Source organism: Triturus cristatus, chromosome 11, assembly GCF_964204655.1.
Source record: "Triturus cristatus chromosome 11, aTriCri1.1, whole genome shotgun sequence".
NCBI lineage: Eukaryota > Metazoa > Chordata > Amphibia > Caudata > Salamandridae > Triturus > Triturus cristatus.
In genome coordinates this window covers 1,036,023,505-1,036,049,266 of record NC_140594.1, presented here as the reverse complement: position 1 = coordinate 1,036,049,266, position 25,762 = coordinate 1,036,023,505, and the positions used below count along the sequence as shown (strand labels likewise).

The following is a 25,762-nucleotide window of genomic DNA, read 5'->3' as shown; positions in this document are numbered from 1 at the left end:
TTCTTAACATTCGGAACTCGAGAACCAACATACGTTCTGTAATGCTTGTTTGCTAAAGATGTGTTTTTCTTATTCAAAACTTAATATTCCTGTTAGGAAATATTTGTTTGCAGTGGAAGGAAAATTATTGTTATGCTTTAGAACAATTTGCAACAAAAGAATACAAAGTAAGTTTCAATGACCGTTGCGTGGCTGCAAAGTATAACATTGAAAATAATAATACTCTCATTATAATCTAGTTTATCGTAAGAACAACAGCAACATTCACTTCAATTTCATTTCATCATTGCTAATCTAAAAATGTATTGCAGTCATAAATATATTAACAGATGTTTTACAAAAAATCATGAAATCAATAGTTATTAAATTGGAGTGCTTACATAAGTTTGGTTATGTGGGAGTACTAATCAGATGTTTTTAAATTATAGGTTTAATGTAAAATGGTTTCAGAATAAATGGGCCGTGCTATGGTAGGCCACAGGTCTAGATCACATATTCTGGTATTGCTCAAATATTGTTCCCCCTCCCCTGCAGGATGAGGAAATTCTACTTCCTCAGATTCTTTTTTCAGACTTTTTAATATTTTTGGGATACTTTTAAAGTATGTATAGATTCCTGTTTTTAGTAGTCGATGATCATTGTGTTGGACTCATTTTGGAACAATAGTTACAATGCAATAACGTCCTGAACTATGAATGTCCCTTCTTTGGATGTGAAGTTTGCAGATGTGAAGATCTCTGTGCAGTCCCATAAGTGAATGCACTTCATATCCTAAACATTTGTTGTTAATCTAATAGATACGAGAGTAGGCAGTACAAAGATTTAACACCAACACCGCTACACTTATCTAGGTGTCTGACCTGGATAATCTTCAGGAAGTTGGAAATCTTGTTATAGATATGAGTTTGGTTTAGATTAACAACTCGTTTCTTAATCTGTGGCACCCAGATGCTTCTAGCCTTTATTTACATTGTTGAGACTTGTTTTGTACAATAAGAGCTTAGCATGTATTTTTAGTTAATTCCTGTTTTTTTGTGATGAGGAATTCTATTCTATTTGCTTTTTTCTTAGGACTGTGACAAGGTGTGTAGAGCAGGTTCTGGCTAACTCATCTTTGTTGAAATATATTTCCTCTGATGTAGAATGTGGCAGTATGTTATCAGACTTGGAAAACTATTACTCTTGCCTAGCCTAGAAAGCAATTATATTTAGCATTGATTTGATCCAATAAAGCATGAGATTGTATTGTTCAATGGTAATGGGTTTGTGCCTCGGTCATCGACTATGAGCACGCTGAAAAGAGTTGCTGAACTTGAATGACTAAATACTATAGCAAATGGTCAACAAATAACTGTTTAAATCTTTGGAAATATTAGGAAAGGAAATTAATGTTGCCAGTGAGATTGTAAAAAGGCTTTCTTTAATGCCAGAAATTGGTGTACTGTGTCCAAATTAATTCCATACTTGGTACCACAAATATTTTTAATCAAATATCTATTGAGACACATTGTTTTTAGTGAGAATATATGTCTATTTCCCAGAGAGATATAGTCCTACAACAAATGTAAAGGTATTAGTATAAAAATATGAGAGGTAAAATAAATAAACTTATATGAATGTAGACACAGAAAACTACTTCCTTAGTTATCACAGTGCCAAGCCTGTGCTATGCAGCCTTATATGTGGGCAGGTGTGCCGCTAATTGAGATTACCATGGGGCTCTTTCTTCTTACTAATCTCTATATTTCAGGCAATATTTGATTCACCTCTCCAAACCTTTGACAATTAGCTTTGATAGATCAAGGTTTCCATCTGCTGTTTGCTTGAATAAAATGTAGATATAGGCTTGAGAAGAGGCTGCACAACATTCTAAACAATGCATGCACACTTTTTGATTTAGTAAGAATGCTGCATACATTATACAATCAACCCTAACTAATGGGGATCCTGTAAAGGCTGATCCCTTTTCTGTGTCTGTAGAGATTACACAGCTGTTGTACCATATTTGTATGGTGATACTAGGCTCCTTGGGAAGCCCCATACTTAAGAAATGCAGATATAGCTGAATAGTTGCAAGTAGATTAGATTTTTGGGAAAATGTTACTTGATATGCCAACTAAATTTAGATTGGGTATTTTCTTGATTGATTTGTTCTTGCAAGCTTGACTGTATAAGAGATGATGTTTTCACATACATTGTGAAATTAATGGTTGGTCTTAAAAAACTGTATGCTGATTATAGTTTACATATGAGGAATACAAATTTCAATGTTATACTTTTAGTGTGCACTTCATTTTCAATTACATTCAACATAACCACCTCATGTAAGCATTTCCTTTCTAGTATTCAAATTGTTAAAGCTGCTGAAATTGTGTTCTGCATTGCTGTCTTTAATTTTCACATAACAATTCTGAGATTTACAAGTAATTTGCATGTGTATTCGCAGTAAATTAGTAGACCTTTTAATTCTTCCCACCCACTGCACTGTCTCACAGACTGTCCTCCTTGACATGGTCCTTTGGAAGTTTGTGTTCAACCGAGACAAGCAGGGAGAATATCGCCTCGCCATCACACAGCCACCACAGGTTGGAATCAATAGATTTTCTTACTGTCATATTGTACAAGCCTATATAAGCATGTGCAACTTTCACTTAATTTGGGTGTATTGTGCTGAGTGTTGTAGCTGTGTTTCTAATTCTACCTTCTCTACTTGCCTTGCATTTGCTGCCGGCGTATAATAGTTTCCAGCAGTTTGTTTTATATTTCGCAAACAAAAATAGTTTTTTCACGGCTCAGTGGTTTTCAAGTTAATTATTAAACATGTATTAGAAAAGCACACGCTATCTTTGAAGGTAAGATTTTTTTCTGCCTGTCTGTTTGTTATATATCTGTTCTACTACGTTGATTAACGTGCGTCCGATTAAACTCTCATCTCCATTAGATCAAGGGCAAAGTAAGACCAAGTGTCACTAGACGTCTGGATGTTACCCGGGTTTAAGCAACAAAGATCTTTGCATTGGCATCACATTAATCTTTTGTTTCTGCTTTAAGAGGGAAGTTAACACTTTATAACCCATCCGATACCTCTGGGTTCAAGTGTATTTCAGACCGGTCACCTCATAGTTAGTTAATCCATAGTTCTTGCCTGTGTTTTTTCAGTATTGAAGCTATTTGGAGATAAGGGTGAATTAACCTGTTCAATACTTTACTATTAAATGCTACATTTATATTATTTCATCTTATTCATAAAGAAATATTTGTTTTTTCACACAGTTGAGTGGCTGGCATGTTTACTGTTTTGATTTAGTTTTTTATTACATTTTCTTCCCATTAATTCTAGGAAACCAGTTATATCCTCTAAAATGGATTATTGTAATAGACTTTATATTAACCTTGAGGCACAATATCTCAAGAAGCTTCAGGTATTACAAAACTGTGCCGCTAGATTACTTCTTGACCTTCCCAATCACCACCCAGTCTCCCAAGCGATCAAAGATTTACACTTGCCAACAATCAAGAATTGTATCAAAATCAAAACACTCTGCCTCACTTTCAAGTTTCTACATGCCCCAGGGCAAGTCCATCTTTTGGTATGATCCCAACAGAAACTTGAGATCAAACGGATCCTACAAAGTTACCACCTTCAGATTTAAGAAAGCCAAATAGGGTGGAAGCAGCTTCCTTGCGGGAGCAACCAAACAATTGAATCTTATGCCAATACACATAAGAGCAGCACATTCTCTACAGGCTTTCAGAAAACTTGTAAAAACCTGGCTTTTTACTCTTTAGCACCCCTTCTGTTTCACCTCTATCTCTTGAGCTAGCACCATGACACCCTAGGGTATACGTAGCCCAATACAAATTTACTAACATGACATGAGTGAAGATGTAAATTATATTTTTCTTGACTGTTGCTTCCTTCAAACTGCTTATCAATTCAGATACCCCCTTCGCACAGGGCTGGACTTGAAAATTTCAGAAAGTGTGAGAGGTGATCAGTGGCACCAAATGTCCATAGCCTTTCTGTCGCTATCACTGAATATGCCAGCCCATTCAAATAAGCACTATCAACTCTGCCGGAGACTGTTTGTTTCTAGGTCTGACCTGAGACAGTGCATGCTCCTGACATTTGCACGATATTTTGCCATCTTAAAGGGAGCTTAGAGGCTGCCCGTTGCTTACCAAGCTTACCCGTTGGTTGGCTTAATCGTCACTCATATTTCCTTACTTCTGGTTGGTCCGAGTGTGCCAGCTTCACTTGCTGTTCATTTGTCTCTCACCTAAAGCATCACCCAAGTAATGCATCCTGGCAAAGCCCAGTGTCCTTTCACTGCTTGTGCGCTTTCAAAGGTATTTTTATTCTATTTTAGTTATAGCACTCCTTAAGAGTACATGTGTTTCCAGGCTGTCTCCGTCCCCCCACTCCAAGTTGGTGTTGACCCATTGTTGCATGCACCATGGCTTCCTTGTTGCTTTACCGGTCGTTGTTTTGCCCCCTGATTGTTTTGTCCCATAGTTGTTTTGCCCCAATTTTGTATGCCTTGTTGGTGTATGCCCTTCTACCCTTCCTCCCGCATCTTTGCTTGCCCTCACTCGCCCCCCTCTGGTCTTCTTGCTTACTCCATTTTCAAATGTGTTACTGAGCATGAAGCCTATTAATGAACCTAGCAGTAATCTTTTCATATTCGGCTCTGATGATGAGCCAGAGCTGCGAGCAAAGCACAATCCTTGGCGAGGTCATTGTTTACATGGACACAGCAAGAAGATTTTGTGGTGTTTTAATGTTTGTTGTCTGTCTAATGTTTTTACTGCAAGATCCATTTCAACAGTAGGTTTTTGTCACCAAGCCTTTGTTACTGACACTTGCCCATAACAGAAGCTGTGTGCAAGATTACAGTATGTGTGCTGGCAGCCAGGATTTCTATCTATTGTTCAGGCTTTTTTATATATGGGGATACATGCTACAGCAGAGATGTGTCGCCAAACTTGTTAAATTATTAACTGTGCATGCTTTTGCGTTCTCTCCCATCTGGTACCTCAATGATGTGTACCTTAGGGTATATGTATTTAAAAGAAGAAAACTGACGTCAGCACGCCGTGGGCGGCTTATTTGGCTCCATTGACGTCACTTCTGTGGGCGACGTCCGGACGGAGCCGAGCGGTGCCACCTCCCGGCGTGCAGAGGTATTGCTGGGAAAAAGGATTTTCCGGATCCAGTCTGTCGCCTGGGGATATTCTAAGTTAAGGAATTTATGGCTAGACTGTGTCTCAACCAGATATATCGTTACCGAAGCTAAGTAACTCTTCCGTTACAGCAAATCCCAGCAGCACATGACTCCCAGAGGCTATGTGCCTAAGATTGCAGACTGTGTGTACAGGCAGCTGGGAGTTGAATGGATAGGAAAAAATAAAAGAAACTTGTCGAAGGGAAGTTGAATGTATAGGTCCAGCTCATGTGATTTAGGGGGTTAACAGACTATGGTAGGTTCATGTCACTGCGAGCGTTTTATTGATAATAATTTTGTGTTTTCTATTTAGAGCATTAAACCACACTTTTGCCATTTCTAAGGTCTGTAAATAGCAGATATTAATTGTTCACCACTCTACTCCATGTCACTCTACTATACACCACACCACTTCACACTAAGCCACTGTACTCCAATCTATGATACACTGCACCAGTCTTCATTTTACTCTCCTCTTTGTCACTCTCCTCTACGCCACACCACTAACTTTTACCCATGCTGAATAGCAGCAAGGCCGCTGTACAACATTTCTAAAAGACAATGGCAAAGCCAATAGCGCTCGTAAGGTGAGACCTATTGTCTCTGCCAGTGCTTATTAACTCATCCATTTGCCTTTCCACAAGGCAACTTGAACATGTTTCTGACGTTCCTAACGGCCAATCCGGGCTTCTCATACTTTGAAGTTGCTAGTCTGGAAGACGGTTCCTCATTGCTGTGACATTGGCACAGGATCAGTGAATTATCAGCATTCTCGCTTCAGCCGCTGTGTTCCTAACTTTTCCCTGACAAGTTGGTGCTGCCTACTCTCACCTCCTTCCGGCCTAAGTTCATCTCCTCGTTACTCCTGGGACTGCCTGCTCTCACCTCCTTCCGTCCCAAGTTCATCTCCTCTTTACTCCTGGGGATGCCTACTCTCACCTCCTTTTGTTCCAAGTTCATCTCCTTTTTCTGCTTGGGACTGCCTACTCTTACCTCCTTCCGTCTCAAGTTCATCTCCTCTTTCCTCTTGGGACTGCCTACTCTCACCTCCTCCCGGCTCAACTTCATCTCCTCTTTATTCTTGGGACTGCCTACTCACCTCATTCCAGCCCAAGTTCATCTCCTCTTTACTCTTGGTGCTGCCTACTGTCACCTCCTTCTGTCCCTTGTTCATCTCCTCTTCCCTCTTGGGAGTGCCTACTCTCACTTTCTCCGGCCCATGTTCATCTCCTCTGTACTCTGGGACTGCCTACCCTCACCTCCTTCCGGCCCAAGTTCATCTCCTCTTTACTCTTAGGGCTGCCTACTTTCACCTTTTTCCATCCCATGTTCATCTCCTCTTTATTCTTGGGGCTGCCTACTATCACCTCTTTGTGTCCCAAGTTCATCTCCTCTTTCTTTATGGGACTGCCTACTCTCACCTCCTTCCTTCCCATGTTCATCTCCTCTTTACTCTGGGACTGCCTACCCTCACCTCCTTCCTCCTTTATGAAACCCTTTTTAATGATCTAATATTAATACACAAACATGGCAATTTGATTGATAATTTAGGGCATCTGTATCCTAAAGCTTGTTATGTTATGAGCCGGTCTCTCACAGTCTTCTACCCAGGCCTTTTCTTTCCTTTTCTCAGAGGCACAGTTTGTCAGGTAATGCAAGCTCATTTTGCTTGTCAGTGTTTGCTTAAGGCAGAGGACATTTGCTCCATTTATTCCTAGTCCAGACCTCAGGTTGCTATTCCATCCAATACATATTATATCTGAGGAACTTCCTGAAAAGAAAGAATCTGAGTTTGAATATGTTTAGTATTGTTAAATGTTTCAGTTAACCTTTGCAGACAATGGATTAACTCATTTGGTAGAAGTACTTCTGTCATCCTGGTTTACTTCTGCAGGTGTCCTTCCAGGATATTTTATAGGATCCAGGTTCTTTGTTTGAATATTCTTCACAAGCACATGTTTATCATGACCTTTTTGTTTTTGTAGAGGCCAAATACCACCACCTTCAATTTTTGTAAATTTCTACTCCTGCATCACTTTCGATCAAGGTAATGTAGGAAAAGATGATCATTGTAAGGATTACGTAGAAGTAAAGCTTCTCATTGGTGTTTCAGACCTAAATTTTGTTGATATTTTGCTTTGATGGATAGGCGGTTGGCATAGAGATACGGTTTCTGTGATTGTTGTTCTAATTTTGGTAATTCTTTCTTCTGAGTAGCTTCATGGTATGAGTATTTCGGCCCTCTGATTAATTGCTATTTTTAAATTACACGTATGAAATTGTAGTCCGTTATGTATTACTTTTTTTTCTTTTTATCTTTTATAATCTATAGTATGACTGAGCAAGGGCTGAAGTATAATAAATACACCACATGCAAGATGAATAATGTTCGTTTCCCATCTATTGGCAGTTTGCTTTGAAATTTAAAGCAAGGCAGTGGCAATTGCACGAAGGGAAATGAATGCCTGCTGAGAGAGAGAGAGAGACACACACCCACCCACCACCACCTCCTCCTCCTCCTTCCTCCTCCTCCTCCTTCTTCCTCCTTCCTCTTCCTCCTTCTTCCTTCTTCCTCCTTCCTCCTCCTTCTTCCTCCTCCTCCTGCTTCTTCCTCCTCCTCCTTCCTCCTCCTTCTCCTCCTTCCTCCTCCTGCTTCTTCCTCCTCCTCCTCCCTTCCTCCTCCATTCTTCCTCGTTCTTCCTTTCCTCCTTCCTCCTCCCTTCTTCTTCTTCCTCCCTGCCTCCTGTGTTGTCCTTTGTCAACAGATGTGGATGCAGCCCTCCAGATTCTTTGCTGATGTACAGGCCTCCCTCATGAATTTTGAGAGGTCAAGCCTTTTCAGTGAGAAGGCGGACTCTTCGTTGGAATGTTTTGACTGCAGAGCAACAGCTTGCTCCTTGCGGATTTTGACCCCTGCGATCAGTTTCCACATCTAATCTGAAATTTTAGAGGCTGTTCCAGGAAGCGGACGCAAGGAGAGACCATTTTTACAACCAGTGAAGCAGTAGACAACCCAGTTGTTTTGAGGCCCTAAGCATAGGTCTATCAGACAACGTACGGGCCTGCAGAGGCATTAGTCCTCCAAATCCTCTTCCCTGATTCAGCACCCACAAAACCACTTTATTTTACCCTTATTAATGCATGCCAGACCAGTGGGGCTCAGGATTCACTATTCAACATTCCCCCCAAGGTTGGTTCTCCATCACGTCTGACAGATGGGTCTTATAGATTGTTCAAAATGGCTATATCCTGCTTTTCCTATCTGCTCCGTCCACGATTCCTTCCACATAAGAGCAAATTTCAGATAAATAACTGTCCATTCTGCTACTGGAGGTGCTGCTGTTGGTCTCCCAAGATGTCATTGAAAAGGGGCCAGATTGGGAAAGGGGAGAGGGTTGTTATTCTCACTATATCCTTACTTCAAAGGACTATGGTGGACTCAACCTATTCTGGAGCTTTGGCCTGTACTGCCTTCCTGCAGAAGGACACATTTGAAATGTTCACCTTCCCCAAATCCTGTCTGTCCTGGACCTGGAGGCTGGATAGTGTCCTTTGACGTTCAACCTGCGTTATTTCTTATACCCATCCTGCAGTCAAATATGCGTTACCTGTAGTTCAAGGTAGGCCAGGAGCATTTTCAGTGTGTTGTGCTCCCCATCAGCCTTAACAGTCTTCATGCTCAATCCTGGATCACAGTGAGCTGTTCTGCTGCTACTTTGCCTCTTAGGTTTGTGCATCCTCCTCCTCAGCAGTGCCAGGTGGCATATGCAGGCTCTGCAGTGAAGTTTGAGGTTCTCATGTGTCCAGCGTCAATGCAATCTGACTGATGCCAGCTAGGTCTTGGAGGAGATTACATGAGATTTGCAGTGGTGGCGGGTGGAACGTCATTGGTCCACCAGCAGGCCCCTCTCCCTTCACCACCAGTGTGATGGAGTCTCGGCACGAGCACTCTTTTGGGAAGGCATTCCAACTGTGATAGAACAAGGGACTTCTGTACGTCTTACCACCCCTGCCTCATGGCCCAAATTCTGAAAAAAAATCAGGAATGACAGGGCCCAGACCATCCTTGTGGCTTCTGATTAGCCAGTAGAGTATGGTACCCGGACCATCTGGGCTTGAGCATCTCTAATCCAACCAAGCTGCCACATCACAAGGACCTCTTCTCTGAGCAACAGACACAGCTGTCCACCTGAATCTACGCAATGTGTTGAGCTGGAGGGGCAGCAATCGGCTGAGCTTGATGTGCGAGCTGATGTGGTGGATGTCATCCTTGCCACCAGACGTCCCTACACTGAATCAATTTATGTGGGGTCTGGGACAAATTTGGGGTCTGGTGTAGTATTCAGAAGCCTGACCTTACAAGCAATGATGTCAAAAGTCCTTTTGTTTGTTTTGCATTGCGGCGGCAAGGCCTTGTAGTCGTCCTTGTTTAAAGGTTTGATACACATGCTCTCTACCATACTCTTTGTGATACCACAATGGGATCTTCAGTTGGTCTTTACGTTTCTCATGTGTGTGCACTTCAAACTGATGGAAAGCTGTTTGTGCATCGCCAGACCTTAAAGACCTTATTCCTCATTGTGACTATGCCAGTTTGTCGTGTGAGTGAACTACAGCAGTTTAAGTGCAACCGCTCTACACCACCTTCTTCCCCGACAAATTGCGCTTTCTTACCTAAAGTTGTGACTCCCTTCTACATCAGGCAAGCCATTACTCTACTGGTGTTCTTTGCTTTCCTTGGCCCCTCAAAAGAGGAAAAGAGTCCCCATCAGTTGGAGCTCAAAATATCTTTAAGCTTCTACATTAATTGTATCACAGACCATCAAGTGGATGATCGGGTTTTCATGGAGCTCTCTGGAGTGAAACAAAATAGAGGCTGTGCAGAAAAAGACACTGTCAAGGAGCATAGTCGCGTGCATTAAAATCTGCTACTCGTATCTTCTGAGGGTGCTTCTTGACGATAGAGAGCCCATTCCACCAGAGCTAAGGCTCTGATTCTGTGATGGTTTGTAGCTTGCATGCCCTTCACCTGCCAGGCTTCAACGTGGACATTGGTGCATATGTTCATGAAGCACTACTTGGGAGAGGAGGTGGCGCAGCAGGCAGATGTTCCGACTCTGTAGCAGTGGATCCGCGTTTGAGTCTCTGCATTGGTGCAACATCCTGTGATTCTGGGCAAATCATTTAATCTCCCCATGCCCACGGACAGCACCTAGATAACCTTCCGTGTGATAGGCTGCGCTATATGAATCTACAAACATTAACTACTTGCTACAGGGATGGATGAAAGCAGAGTCCCGATGGAGTCAATATTGTCTGCGCTTACTCCCTGACCTTGTAATTTCCAATCAGACCATAGGTCCAGCCATTCAAGTGGGGTACCACTTTTATCAGGAGAAGAGAAGTGTGGGAATGCTGGATGGGTAGAAGTATGTGGATTTCCACAAATTCATTAACTTTCTCACACTGAAATGTTAATCAAAGGCATGATTTTACCAAGAGTTTGATGTTTTCTGGCCATCCTGTGTAAGAAAACAGAATAGGAAGCCACACCACTGTGGATTCATCTATATTTTTAGGTTTCAGAAAGGTCTGGTTTCAGTAGTTTACTGTCTCATAATATTTATCTCAACAGAGTTTGGGAGCCAAAGTAGTTTCCTAAGAGTGGAAGGAGGTATGTTGGCTAGTAACTCTAATTACTGGTCTGGCGGCCTAGATTTGCAAGAGCTGGTGTTTGTGTTATTAGAGCTGATCAGCCGAATATTGCAATAGTCTACTGAATATGGCAATAGGTCTATCACAGTTAAACTTGCAGAAGTGGCTATGGTTCTTTTATAGCAAGAGGGTCTGTGGAGTAGCTTCATACAATGTATCTGAAAGAAACAGTTAGTTATAGATTCCTTGCCTTAGAATAACCCCCAGGCGTAAGACTGGATCCCGAAAGTTTTTCGTCAGCAAGTACCCCTGCATGTCGGAAGGTGGCATTGGTCGACTCTGCATTCGTCGTGCTCGCAGTGATGACGTCGCGGTAGCTACATAGATGCCTCCCTTGTGCGCTGACGTCCGTTCTTTCTTTTTCTGCGCCAGCAAGCACAGATCTGGAGAGAGCGGTACCCCCAGTCACTCTTGACTGACTTTTACTCGACTTTGTCGACATCGTTTTTAAGTCCATCAACTCCTGGTGCACGAGGGATGCCTGGCTTCAAGGCTTGCGGTTCCTGTGGCCGACTGATGTCTGTGACTGATTCGCACCGCGTGTGCCTCTTCTGCTTGGAGCTCGACTACAACCCCAAGTCGTGCTCCGACTGCTGGACCATGAATCTGAAGTCTTTGCGGGAGCGGTCCCGAAAGCTTCTCGAGGCCCGGCAGTCTGCTTCATGCCGTTTGAGGTCCCAGTCGCGTAGGAGGTCGAGGGACCGGTCGCGGAGCCATCATCACTCCTCATCCAAGTCTACGCACTCGAGGTCGGGTAAGTCGGAGCGCTAGAAGAAGCCGAAGAAGCATCGTCGCTCTTCGACTTCTCCCAGACCGTCGGCCGACGTGACGAGGGATGCGGGTGGGACTCCTCCTGTGGCTCCGCGTGAAGGGCCGAATCTAGGCTTCCCTCTCTTCCCGGGACCCGGAGCGACCACTGCCATGCTTCGTCATTTTTCTGAAGCGATGCATGCCATCTTTGGGCAGCCTGACTCTGTCGGCGTGCCTTCGGGCCCTGCTGACTAAGCTGGGGGCCCTGGGCGTTCGATGCCAGCCACCCCGGCCTCGGCACCGCAGGGCGCCCTTGGATCCAGGCCTGGATCCGGATCGACGCCGCTTGACCTTGTGACACCTCCCCCAGCGCTGATTCCACCGGCACCACATCTGCAACCGGCGTCTGCTGTGTCCCCAGCCATCGCCAACACTGGCCTCCTCCTCGAGGTAGACACGGACCCAGACTGGCGTCGACCGACGCCGGATCTGGTGCCGACGGGTACTTTTGTGCCCCTGTTCTACCCTGGCTTCTTGAGACCAGATTGGCAGCCAGATGAAAGTGAGGAGGGCTGGGAGGGGTCTGGAGACATTTTAACAGACCAGTTAGGTTATGAACCGGACTGGAGAGAGGAACTTGGGAAGCCAGTGGTCTGGATACCTCACCAGACCTTGGCATGTTGTCTCCTACCGTGTCTACGAAGGAGGGAGCGTCGTACGCAGTGGTGTTGCGTAGGGCGGCCGAGGCACTACACCTCGAGCTTCCTACGGTGGCAGTCAGGACTAACCTCCTGACAGAGGTGCTTCAGCCGGCAGTGAGTTCTTCGGAGCCCCTGCTGCCGTTCAATGAAGCCCTGCCCGACATCCTTTTGGGCACTTGGTCCAGGCCCCACACGGGGGCTCCAGTGGATAGGATGGTTGCCACCGCCCGGCCCCGGGCGACCCCCACTTTCCTCTCCCAACACCCCACCCCAGAGAGCTTGGTGGTCCAAGCTTCTACTTCCAAGAATGGATTCCCTAACGAATGTATGACTTTACAACACGGTCTTTACACACCGATTCGTTTACAACGCGGTCATTACAACGCAAGTCGTTACAACAACTTGCTCTAGAGACGCTGGACTTGGGAATAGTATGATTTACTATTCCAACTCCAGTGTGTGCAACAGTCGGGAAGGTGTTGGAATAGTAAATCACACTATTCCTTAGTGTAGAGTGCCATCCAGCGCAAGTCGTTGTAACGACTTGCGTTGTAATGACCATGTTGCAAACGTATCGTGGTTTAAAGACCGCGTTGTAATGGATGTCCCCCTCCCTAATGCACCACCAGATATGGAATCCAAGAAACTAGATAATCTTGGGAAAAAGTTTTTTTCTTCCGCCAGCTTGAGACTGTGGTCGGTTAACACCACATTTATATGGAACCGTTATTCCCACTCTGTCTGGTATACGATTGTGCAAGTGCTGCCTCAGTGTCCGAAGGAGGCCCGGGCCGTACTCTCCCAGGCTAGTGCCACTGGGAGAGATGCAGCAAAGTTTACCATCCGCTGTGGGCTGGATACCGCTGACTCTCTAGGCAGGACGATTTCCACGTCGGTAGCCCTTCGTCGCTACGCCTGAATGAGATCGACTGGCTTTTCTGGGGATGTCCAGAGCGCACTCTGGACATGCCCTTTGATGGCCGTCGCCTTTTTGTCGACAAAGCAGACAACGCTTTAGAGCGTTTCAAGGGCTCACGGGCTACGGCCAAGTCCTTGGGCCTCTCCACTCGCCCTGCACAGTCTGCTTTTCGCCCCTTTCGTGGCTACGGAAGGGGTGCCCCACTACGTTCCGCCCAGGGCCACAGGCCGGCGCATGCTGCACAACCTTCGTGGGGATGTGGGAACGACCGACGTGGTTCTGGGGGCCAGCGAACGGGTCATTCCACCAACGCCCCCTCTGCTTCTGCCTCCAAACCTTCCTAGTCCATCCTTCCAGGCCCATCAATCGCCAGTGGGTGGCAGGATCCGCCATCACCTCCCACACTGGCGCACCATCACGTCGGACAGGTGAGTTTTGCAGATAGTCCAAAGGGGCTACTCCCTCCCCTTCAAGACTACCCCTCCAGCCATGCCACCTCGGTACCATTGCATGTCGGAGGATCACCTGGGCCTTCTGCAGCAGGAAGTTTTGGCCAAGGGAGCCATCAAGCGCGTTCCTGTCCCAGAAGTAGGTTGTGGTTGCTATTCCCATTACTTTCTGGTACCCAAGAAGGACAAGGGCCTGCATCCTATCTTGGACCTCAGGAGTGTCAATCACTTCCTCCGGAAGGAGAAGTTCAAAATGTTGATGTTAGCTCAGGTCTTGTCTGGCCTCGACCCTGGAGACTGGATTGTAGCGTTGGACCTGCAGGACGCCTATTTTCACAACCCCGTCCTGCCGGCCCACCGGCGCTACTTGCAGTTCATGGTAGGCCATGAGCAGTTTGTTTACCGTGCTCCCATTCAGCCTTACCAGCGCCCCTCGGGTGTTCTCAAAAGTGATGGCGGTGGTAGCAGCTCATCCGCGCAGATCAGGGGTTCCAGTCTTCCCCCTTCCCCGATGACTGGTTGTTGAAGGCGGCTCGCCCCAGGCAGTCCTCTCCCACGTCCAGACTATGGCCGCCGACCTGCATTCGCTGGGGTTCTGTCAATGTGCCAAAGTCATACCTGATTCCCTCTCAGAAGCTCCTCTTCATCAGAGCGGTTCTGGACACAACGCGGTTTCGGGTCTATCCTCCTGAGCAGCGAGTCTGGGATAATCAGGCTGTGATTCCGATCTTTCAACCCTTATCCAGGGTTTCGGTCAGGATGACCCTCCGGCTGCTGGGTCTGATGGCCTCCTGCATCCTGCTGGTGGATCATGCCAGGTGGCATATGCGGGCTCTGCATTGGGACCTGAAGTTCCAGTGGGCGCAACATCAGGGGAATCTGTCTGATTGCATCCAGATCTCAGAGGGCACTGCACACCAATTGCAGTGGTGGCTCACGAACCAGCATTGGGTCAATCGCAGATCCCTGTCCCTTCCTCAACCACACAGTGGTGACCGATGCATCACTACTGGGATGGGGCGGCCACATGGGAGAGGTGGAGATCAGAGGCCTCTGGTCTCCGGCAGAGTCGGGGCTCCACATCAATCTTCTGGAGCTGCGGTCGATCCGGCTTGCACTGAAGGCATTCCTTCCCTCTGTCCGGGGAAGAGATTTGCAGGTGTTCACGGACAACACCACCGCCCTGTGGTACTGCAACAAACAATGCGGGGTGGGGTCGTGGACCCTCTCTCAAGAGGCCCTCCGCCTCTGGACATGGCTGGAACATCAGAGCATATCCCTGGTGGTTCAATACCTTGCAGGTTCCTTGAACGCCAGGGCGGACGAACTCAGCCGCAGGTGCATGATGGATCACGAATGGTGTTTTCACTCGGGGTGGTGCAAGGTCTCTTTCAACAGTGGGGAGAGCCTTGGTTAAATCTATTTGTCACTGAAGAATTTCAAGGGCAGCACTCGCTAGGCGACGCTTTAAGTCGCTCGTGGAGTTGCGGTCTTTTGTACGCCTTTCCGCCCATACCACTTCTGCCCAGAATGCTGAAGATCTAGCGTGACCGGGCCCAAGTCATCCTTGTGGCTCCGGATTGGGCACGAAGACGAAGAGTCTGGTATGCCGAGCTACTCAACATGGCCATCGATCCTCCGATTCGACTGGCTCTTCAGGAGGATCTTCTGTTGCAGCAGCAGGGGGCTGTCCTCCACCTGAACCTGTCCAGCCTCCACCTCCTTGCGTGGAGATTGAGCGGCAGCAGTTCCCGTGGTTTGACTTGCCTGCCGAAGTCTGTGACGCAGTCTTGGCAGCCAGGCGTCCCTCCACTAAGACGGTATACGCCTGTCGATGTAACAAATTTGTGGCCGGGTGCACAGCAAAGGCTGTGGATGCCCTTTCTGCCCCTCTTTCTGAGGGTCTCTTGTTCCTCCTTTCTTCGGCCCAGCAGGGCTCTGCTCTGGGAACTATCAAGGGTGATCTCTCGGCCATTTCTGCCTTTCTTCGGATTCCTGATCAGCCTTCTCTCTTCAAGTGCCCGGTTGTAAATAGATTCTTAAAAGGCATCTCTTTCCTCCTATTCCCTTTGTAATGCCTCAGTGGGACTTGAACTTGGTCTTGACCTATTTGATGTGCGCTCCCTTTGAGCCGCTTCACAACTGTCCTCTTAGACTCTTAACTCTCAAGACTGCATTCCTGGTGGCCATCACATCTGCCAGAAGAGTGAGGGAGCTCCAGGCTCTTTCATCCAAACCTCCTTTTCTTGCTGTACATCCGGACAAGGTTGTCCTAAGAACTAGTCTATCCTTTCTTCCCAAGGTGGTCACCTCCTTTCACATCAGCCAGACCATCACTTTGCCCACCTTCTTTCCGCCTCTGCATCCTTCTAAAGAGGAAGAGAGGCTCCACCGTCTGGACCCAAAACGTGCGCTTTCCTTCTATCTGGATCACACAAAACAGTTCTGGGTGGATGACCAACTCTGTTGGCTACGTGGGTACCAAGAAAGGTTGGGCCGTACACAAGCGGACCATCTCTAGAGGGGTTGTTTTGTGAATTAAAACCTGCTATTCTGTAGCTAAAAAGGAGCCTCCAGTGGGGCTACGCGCCCGTTCCACCAGGGCGACGGCAGCCACTACTGCTTAGGGATGAGGAGTCCCTCCTGAATGACAACTGTCAGGCAGCTACGTGGGCATCGCTGCACACGTTTACCAAACACTACTCCCTGGACTGCCAAGTCCGGAGAGAAGGCTTCTTTGGCCGTCCTGTTTTTTAGGATTTTATGGTGCGATCTTGGTTCGCAGATCCACCTCCGGGGCTGGTATTGCTGGGGTATCTATTCTAAGGTAAGGAATCGATAACTGGTGCTTTCAGAAGAACAAGTTACTTACCTTAGGTAACGATATATCTGTAAGAAACATTGGTTATTTATAGATTCCTTACCGCCCCACCCATCCTCCCCGTTCTGCGAACTGATTTCCAGGGTTAAGGACATCCTTTCAGGGTCCTAATTTTGTGCACCAGTGGTCAGTGTCTTGCATGGCTGCGTTTCTGGCGCGGAAAGTCATGTACAGAACTGACGTCCGTACGCGAGGGCGGCGTCTAAGTAGCTACCGCAACATCGTCCTGGCGACCCCAACATCAGCGACGGACAGAGCCGACGACGCCACCTTGTGGAAATGTGCCTTTTTAGGGGCTCACCGGTGCAAGGGTTCACCTTTAGCTGTCCACTGGTCGTTAAACCAATAAAATAAAGATTGGCACGGAAGCTGGAATATCAAATAAGTTTATTAATCACTCATGAGTGAGACTACATCAATACAGCACCCTCAGACACTGTAGGAGTTAGTACATAGAATACAGAAACCATGGTGCTTATATACCCAGTTTACAGCTGAGTAAGTATAGAGACTCAAATGGGAGGTACAGGCATACACATGAATAGCTATTGACTAACATGGGCAGGCAAATATTACTTAGTCAGCAAAGTGGGAGAGGAGGCAGAACTGCTTACATCAGTCGAAATAGCCTGACAGTTACACTCTAAGACAGGTGCATTCTAGCAGCTACAGGCCTTTCTGAGCTTATAAATAGCTCTGGCTCAGTACTGAAGGAGTTAACTACAGTTGATGACTCGAGTAGAATAGAAAGACAAGCAACAGTGAAGGCGGGAGAATCACATGGCTAACAAAAATGGATACCACAACTAAAATGGATTCAGCTCATGCTATCGGCAATTTCTGTTGATTCCCACAGACGGCCGTTTTAGCATTAGCTGAAGACATTCACTATGCAATAGAAGAAACATGAAAGTTATCACCAATATCCACTAACATAAGTTCTCTTATTTCTTGGTCAGTTACTAGTCGGGCATTTGCATTCTTAACATTTTGTTTGGCTGGTATACATGATGTACAGGTAGAAGAACAAAGGGAACAAAGCATCGGGCCACATTGTATACATAAGCAACACGAAAAAAGGATTGCAGCAATTATACATAGGGCTGATAACTTCCAGCCCCAAGCGGTAAACATTGTCCACATCCACCCAGTCAAAGTCCATGTTCCTGATTCCTGGTGGATTTCAGTGGCTATTTTGTGCACCTTAGAAATTTCCTCTAAAACTGAAGGGGCGTGGTCAGGGATATACACGCAGCAACTGCTCCCAATGATGCAGCATGCTCCACCACGGTCTGCCAGAACCACGTCGAGGACCATCCTGTTTTGGAGCGCCACAATTCTCACAATTTGTAGTTTTTCCGCGATGTTTCCAAGTGCCATAGCTGTCTGATTGGGTACAGCCTCTACAACACGTGTCAAGCGCCAGATCTTCCTACTATTCAAGGCCGCACCAATAAAGAAGAACAGTCCCAAATTAGTCAACATATTGCTGCAGTGCAGTATCAGTCGGATCCACCTCATCATGATTTATTGTTCTCTTAACTCTGCTTTTGGAAATGTCCTTGTACAGTTTATAGTCTTTGTGGTAGGATGCAGGAGCCAAAAACACAGGTAGCAAAAAGGACAACAGGGTCCCGACCAACCAATGGGTAAATGATAGTATCCCTTATTTCCACAAATAAAATAGGTGTTGTGTGATGACATAAAACTGCTATTGTTCACTCTAGTAATATTTAACACCAAGGTACAGATGCATTTCCCCACAGGTATATTACCAATACTGTTCACACACAGGTCTGCTCGAGCTCTAGTAACTACTATAACAGGAGGTCCGTTACCCTTGACAGTTCGAGCGTTTGGGAAAACATAGCGCATGGAGGAGTTTCCTCTGCGATACTCCATTTCCCATACAGTTCCTTTAGCTTGTGGATCTCCGTCCTCATCAGGGTAACAAGCTCTGTTCAGTTGAGCATTCAGTCCACCTACATCAGCTTTAGTAATGTTAGCAATTTCAGAAGCCCACAACAATGCAAACCAGGCTTGGCAAGAACCATTGTGCGAAAACGGCAGAGGACTAAAAGGTGTTCCTCCCTTTTTCTGATGAGCTGGCATCATTCCACACACCCAACAGTCCGTGATGTTGGTAGCATTATGGGTGTGATGCAACATGGAATGAACGTATTATTGAGGTAGGACATCCTGTTCTGGTGCTCGTGATAAGGGAGAGTAAAATAATGGTGCTCAATGGGGACAGGAGTAGTGACAGTCAGTAGATTTCGAGCAGGAGTTACTCCCTCTACAACCCATGTTATCGTAGCAATGATGAGAACAATGGAAGTAAGTCCAATAATAAACATACTCTTTCGATCACAAAGTCTTGCTGCAATCGATTTCTTCTCTGCAGGCATGTTCATCTCGACGTTGTAAAACAGAACAGATGGAGCCCTAAAGTCCTGGGCAGCCGTTAGTTTCTTCACTGAGGTTGAGACGAGTATCACTAGGAGAGTCGTCTACCCCCCCCCCCCCCCCTCCTTTGTAACTCAGTCTTTCACTAACCCAGGACAGTGGCTCAAACAGTCTTTCTGCAACAAAGTGTCCCTCTTCCGGGGTCACAGCTGATATCGAGATGTACCAGGGATCGTGTGGTCAGGGAAGACTTCCTCAGGTCCTTCAGTTGATGCAGCTCGGCCTCTCTTGGTGTCCAGAATATCGCGGTGATCTTTCAGCGCAGCAGGTTCCTTCAAGACGGACGCCACCCTTTTACAATGGGTGCAATGTACCCAGTTCTTCCGATTGGTCACTCGGACTGCAGTTCTGGTGGCCAGAAGAACTTGTTCAGGTCCTCGCCACCTCGGTTCCAGGCTGCTCGACCTCTGGAACACTTTCACCATCACTTGGTCACCGGGCCGCAGATCATGACTGTCACCTTGCGACCTGTCAGGAAGAGCTTCTCGAACCTGTTGATGAATAGAAAGCAAGCTGTCAGTCAACTGAGACAAGTAGTCATTCATCAGTACATAAGGTACATCATGTATAGGGCGTGACTTAGGAATCCCCCAAATATTAATTGGCCTCCCGAAAAACACCTCATACGGTGTGAGGCCAGATCGTGTATGTGGTATCGATCTAATGGATAGCAATGCCAAGGGCAGTGCATCAGGCCATTTCAGAGATGTGGAAGCTTGAATTTTGGCAAGTTTCAATTTTAACTTGGTGTTGTATCGTTCTACTAGCCCTGCTGACTGTAAGTGGAAAGCAGCATGGAACTTCTGCTTAATTCCCAATCCTTTTAAGACATACTCAACAACTTGCCCAATGAAATGGTGTCTGTTGTCACTCCACAAAATTAGACAAACGCCGAATCTGGGGAAAAACTCCTTTAGGAGCACCTTTGCTGTAGCAAGAGCTGTATTATCTTTCGTAGCGTATGCCTCTATCCACTTACTAAAGGCACATACCACCACTAAGACATATTTCAGGTCATTACAGCGTTCTAGCTGGATGTAATCCATTTGCAGAACCTCAAAAGGTGCAGTAGGTATGGCAAACCCTCCTGTTGGAGTTTGTGTTCCCTTTCCAGGATTATACTGGAGACAAATCAGACTAAACTGGACTATCTTTTTAGCTGTGCCGGCAATATCTGGATGATCTCAAACTTGCATAAGTAGTTTTGCTATTGAGGATGCACCAACATGCGCCGGCCCATGTGCCATGTAAATAATAGGATGAAAATAGGCTGTGGGCAATTTCTACTTTGTCATGTTTTTATTTCTCCAATAGCCCTCATCATCCAATGTTCCCTCCTTAGACCATTGGTCTAATTCATCAGCAGAGGCAGATCGTTGCATGTCCAGCACCTCTTGCCTGGCATCATGCCAACGTTCAGCTTGTGACTTGACCACATACATAGATGTAGTACTTCGCTGCATTGCAGTCTCACGGGCTATGTGATCCGCAAAGGCATTGCCTTGTCCTATTTTGTCAGTCACTTTCTTGTGTGCGCTACACTTGACAGTCGCTACTTTCTTAGGATATATCTGAAAGAAACACGTTAGTTAGATTCCTCACCTTAGAATATCTCCAGGCGTCAGACTGGATCTGGAAGATTTTTCGTCAGTAATACCCCTTGCGCGTCGCTAGGCGTCGTCTGCGGCTCCACGTCCGTCGTCGGTGTCGTGTGCCGGGATGACGTCGTCGGAGTACTTAGACGCCGCCCTCGCGCGCTGACGTCAGTTCTTCTTTTTTCCGCGCCAATAAGCGCAGATCCGGGAGAGCTACCCCTTTTAGTCTTTTTTGACTAAGTTTTTTGATCCTTTTTGATCTTGTCTCGACTCCGGTGCCGGTAGGATGCCTGGTTTTAAAGCCTGTGCTGACTGCAACCGCTTGATGTCGGTTACGGACCATCACCGCCGGTGCCTTTACTGTTTGGGCCTCGACCACGACGCGGCGTCGTGTTCGGACTGCAAGGCCCTGACCTCGAAGGCTAGACGGGAGCGGTCCCGTGAGCTTCTCGAGCTTCGCCACTCGGCTCCGCGCCCCTCTCGATCCCGGTCCAGGAGGAGGTCCAAGGATCGGTCGCGGAGCCGCAGCCGACGTCATCATCATCATCGTTCGTCTGGCTCCAAGTCTTCGGGTAAGTCGAAGCACTCCAAGAAGTCCAAGAGGCGACACCGCTCTTCGGACTCCCCTCGCCGGTCGCGCGACTCGGCCGAGGGTCAGGGTGGTTCCACCCCCGCGGCTCCAGCGGAGCCGCAGGCGCCGCGCAAGTCTCCATACCCACCGGTCCCTGGGACTGACGCAACGCCGGCGGAAGTCAGTGCCTTCCTCTCGGCCATGAGGAACCTGGCTCCGCCGTCGACGCCCGCTGGCGCGCCTTCGGGCCCCGCGGACCCGACTGGGCAACCTTGCCTGCCGGCGGCCCCGGCGGCTCCGGCCTCAACGACGGCTCCGGCCTCGACGCCGCAAGTGCCCGAGGGACCCGTTCCCGAGTCCCCGCCGACGCCGGTCGACCTTGTCACGCCCCCTCCGCTGGCGTCGACACCGGTACCACCTCCGACGCCGGCTCCACTCGGCGTCGAGCCCCAGTTAAGCCCCGCTCCGGGCCCGGCGCCGTTACGGCGTCGATGGACGCCGCGTTCGGCGCCGCTGGAGACACATTATGTCTATCGCCCGGCTCCGATCCTTCCTCCTGCATACCAGGAATCGGATGACGGGGGCGACTGGGAGGGATCCGAGGATCCTATGGCCGCTCAGGCTCAGCTGTCACAGGACTGGGCAGATGAACTGGGGGAGGCCAGTGGTCTGGATACCTCTCCAGACACTGGATTCATCTCTCCTCCGACTTTGGCTTCGGAGGAGGGTGCTGCTTTCTCTGTGGTGCTGCGCAAGGCGGCCGCAGCCCTTGGGCTCGAGCTGCCTGCCGTGGCTGTGAGGACTAACGTCCTCACTGAGGTGCTTCAGTCTGCAGCAAGCTCCACTGAGCCTCTGCTGCAATTCAATGAGGCCCTCATTGACGTTCTGCAGGGCACCTGGTCCAAGCCCTCCACAGTTCCTCCTGTGGACAGGAACGTCGCCAGGCGCCACCGCCCTGCTCCGGGCGACCCCAGTTTTCTGTCCCAACACCCTACCCCCGAGAGCCTGGTTATCCAGGCCTCTACCTCCCAATCCTCCTTCCCGACCGCTCCGCCGGACCGGGATTCCAAGAGACGAACAGTTTGGCAAAAAGCTGTTCTCCTCCCTTAGTTTGGACCTGCGGTCCTTGAACACGGCCTGTCTCTTGGACCGTTATTCCCACTCTCTGTGGGATACGGTGGAGGACGTGCTGCCCCTGTGTCCGGAGGAGGTCCAGACACGGCTTACCCAGGCTCTGGCCGATGGGAGGGATGCAGCACGACATGCTATCCGATGTGGGCTTGACACTACGGACTCGCTGGGTAGGGCGATTTCTACCACGGTGGCGCTTAGACGTCACGCCTGGCTGCGGTCCACGTCCTTTTCGGGTGATGTCCAGAGCACTCTCATGGACATGCCCTTTGATGGCACTCGCCTTTTTGGCGAGAAAGCAGACAGTGCGCTGAATCGCTTTAAGGTCTCCCGGGCTACGGCCAAGTCCTTGGCGGTCGCAAACTTCCGCCTTTCGCCCCTTTCGTGGCCAAGGAAGGGGTGCCTCCTCACGTACGCCTAGCCACCAGCCGCAGAACCAACCTGCGTGCGGTCGCGGATGTGGTTTCCGCCGAGGCGGTTCTGGAGGACGACGCGGTCAGCCCACATCCACCCCGGCAGCATCCGCCTCAAAGCTTTCCTAGTCCGAGCTTTCAGGCCCATTCCACGCCAGTGGGCAGCAGAGTTTGCCATCACCTGCTCCACTGGCGGTCCATCACATCGGACAGGTGGGTGCTGCAAATCGTCCGAAGGGGCTACTCCCTCCCCTTCGAGACGACCCCTCCAGCCATGCCACCGCAGCACCACCGTATCTCGGGGGATCATTTGAATCTTCTCCACGAGGAAGTTTCGGCCCTCTTGGCCAAGGGGGCCGTCGAGCGCGTTCCGAGCCCAGAAGTAGGTCGTGGTTGTTATTCCCACTACTTTCTGGTTCCCAAGAAGGGCAAAGGGGGCCTACGCCCTATCTTGGACCTCCAGAACGTCAATGCCTTCCTCCGGAAGGAAAGGTTCAAGATGCTAACTTTGGCTCAGGTTCTAGCTGCCCTAGACCCGGGAGACTGGATGGTAGCGTTGGACTTGCAGGACGCATATTTCCACATCCCCGTCCTGCCGGCCCACTGGCGTTACCTGCGGTTCACGGTGGGTCAAGAGCACTTTCAGTTTACCGTGCTCCCCTTCGGCCTTACCAGTGCCCCTCGGGTGTTCACGAAAGTGATGGCGGTGGTCGCAGCTCATCTGCGCAGATCAGGGGTTCCAGTCTTCCCCTATCTCGACGACTGGTTGTTGAAGGCGGGCTCGCCCCAGGCAGTCGTCTCCCACCTCCAGACTACGGCGAATCTCCTGCATTTGCTGGGATTTTCCATCAACGTGCCGAAGTCACACCCGAGTCCCTCTCAGAAGCTCCTCTTCATCGGAGCGGTTCTCGATTCGGCGCAGTTCCGGGTCTATCCGCCGGAACAGCGGGTCCGGGATATTCAGGCCCTGATTCCCATCTTTCGGCCTCTATCCTGGGTTTCGGTCAGGCTAGTGTTGCGGCTTCTGGGGCTGATGGCCTCCTGCATCCTACTAGTGCATCGCGCCAGGCGGCGCATGCGGGCTCTGCAGTGGGACCTGAAGTTTCAGTGGGCCCAGCATCACGGCAACCTGTCCGACCATGTCTTGATCTCGGAGGGCACTGCACAGCAGTTGCAGTGGTGGCTCACGGACCGCGATTGGGTCACGGGCAAGAGCCTCTCCCTTCCCCAACCGGAGCATGTCGTAGTGACGGATGTGTCCCTCCTGGGATGGGGTGGCCATATGGGAGAGGCGGAGATCAGAGGCCTCTGGTCTCCGGCGGAGTCTCGTCTCCACATCAACCTGTTGGAGTTGAGAGCGATCCGACTTGCACTGAAAGCCTTCCTTCCCTCTGTCAGGGGAAGTGTCGTGCAGGTGTTCACAGACAACACCACCGCCATGTGGTATTGCAACAAACAGGGCGGGGTGGGGTCGTGGACCCTTTGTCAGGAGGCTCTGCGCCTCTGGACATGGCTGGAACACCAGGGCGTCACCCTAGTGGTTCAACATCTGGCGGGCTCTCTGAACGCCAGAGCAGACGAACTCAGCCGCCGGTGCATGATGGATCACGAATGGCGTCTGAACTCCGAAGTGGCGCAAGGTCTCTTTCAGCAGTGGGGAGAGCCTTGGTTAGATCTATTCGCCACCGAAGAGAACGCGCAATGTCAGCAGTTCTGCGCGTTGGAATTTCCAAGGCGGCACTCGCTCGGCGACGCTTTTCGTCACGAGTGGAGTTGCGGTCTGTTGTACGCCTTTCCGCCTATACCACTTCAGCACTCTGGGAAGAAGAAGATCAGGCACGACCGGGCCCAAGTCATCTTGGTGGCTCCGGATTGGGCACGAAGGTACTGGTATCCCGAGCTACTCAGTATGTTGACCGATCCTTTGATACGTCTGCCCCTTCGGGAGGATCTTCTGTCGCAGCAGCAGGGGACGGTCCTCCACCCGAACCTGTCCAGCCTCCACCTCCATGCGTGGAGATTGAGCGGCGGCAGTTGATGCCATTTGACTTGCCTCCTGAAGTCTGTGATATCATTCTGGCAGCCAGGCGTCCCTCCACAAAGACGGTATACGCCTGCTGGTGGAACAAATTTGTGGCATGGTGCACAGCAAAGGCTGTGGATCCCCTTTCCGCCCCTCTTTCTGAGGTTCTGCTCTTTCTTCTTTCTTTGGCCCGGCAGGGCTCTGCCCTGGGCACCTTGAAAGGTTATCTTGCTGCCATCTCTACCTTCTTGCGGCTTCCTGATCAGCCTTCTCTTTTCAAGTCCCCTGTAGTTACACGCTTTCTAAAAGGCATTACTCACACGTTCCCTCCTGTCCCTTTTGTAATGCCTCAGTGGGACTTGAATCTTGTTCTCACATTTCTAATGTGCGCTCCCTTTGAGCCTCTTCATAATTGTCCTCTTCGTCTGCTGACGCTTAAGACTGCTTTTCTGGTAGCCATCACCTCGGCTAGACGGGTGAGTGAGCTCCAGGCTTTATCCTCAAATCCTCCTTTTCTCTGTTCATCCGGACAAGGTTGTCCTTCGGCCTCGTCCCTCCTTTCTTCCGAAAGTGGTGACCCCCTTTCATCTTGGGCAGTCTGTCACCTTGCCCACCTTCTTTCCGCCTCCGCATCCTTCCAAAGAGGAAGAGAGGCTCCACCGTCTGGACCCAAAACGTGCGCTCTCCTTTTATCTGGACGCACAAAGCAGTTCCGGGTGGACGACCAACTTTTCGTTGGATACGTGGGTGCTCAGAAGGGGAAAGCTGTGCACAAACGGACCATCTCTCGGTGGGTCGTTTTGTGCATCAAAATTTGTTATTCCTTGGCAAAAAAGGACCCTCCTGTTGGGCTGCGCGCCCATTCTACTCGGGCCACAGCGGCTACTGCTGCTTTGGGACGGGGTGTCCCTTTGCAGGACATC

At 48.8% G+C, this 25,762-nt stretch overlaps 1 protein-coding gene across 8 annotated transcripts in view; it reads left to right on the top strand.

Moving 5' to 3' along the window:
- ATP13A3 (ATPase 13A3) overlaps positions 1-25,762 on the top strand; it is a 478,336-nt gene that overhangs the window by 404,259 nt on the left and 48,315 nt on the right. For 7 of the 8 annotated variants that reach the window (XM_085635250.1, XM_085635252.1, XM_085635253.1 and 4 more), the window contains one exon: positions 2,496-2,585. The exons of the other annotated variant lie outside the window; for it this stretch is intronic. In XM_085635250.1, the coding sequence (XP_085491376.1) occupies positions 2,496-2,585 (90 nt within the window). The remainder of the gene's footprint in view (positions 1-2,495; positions 2,586-25,762) is intronic. 8 annotated transcript variants of the gene reach the window in all.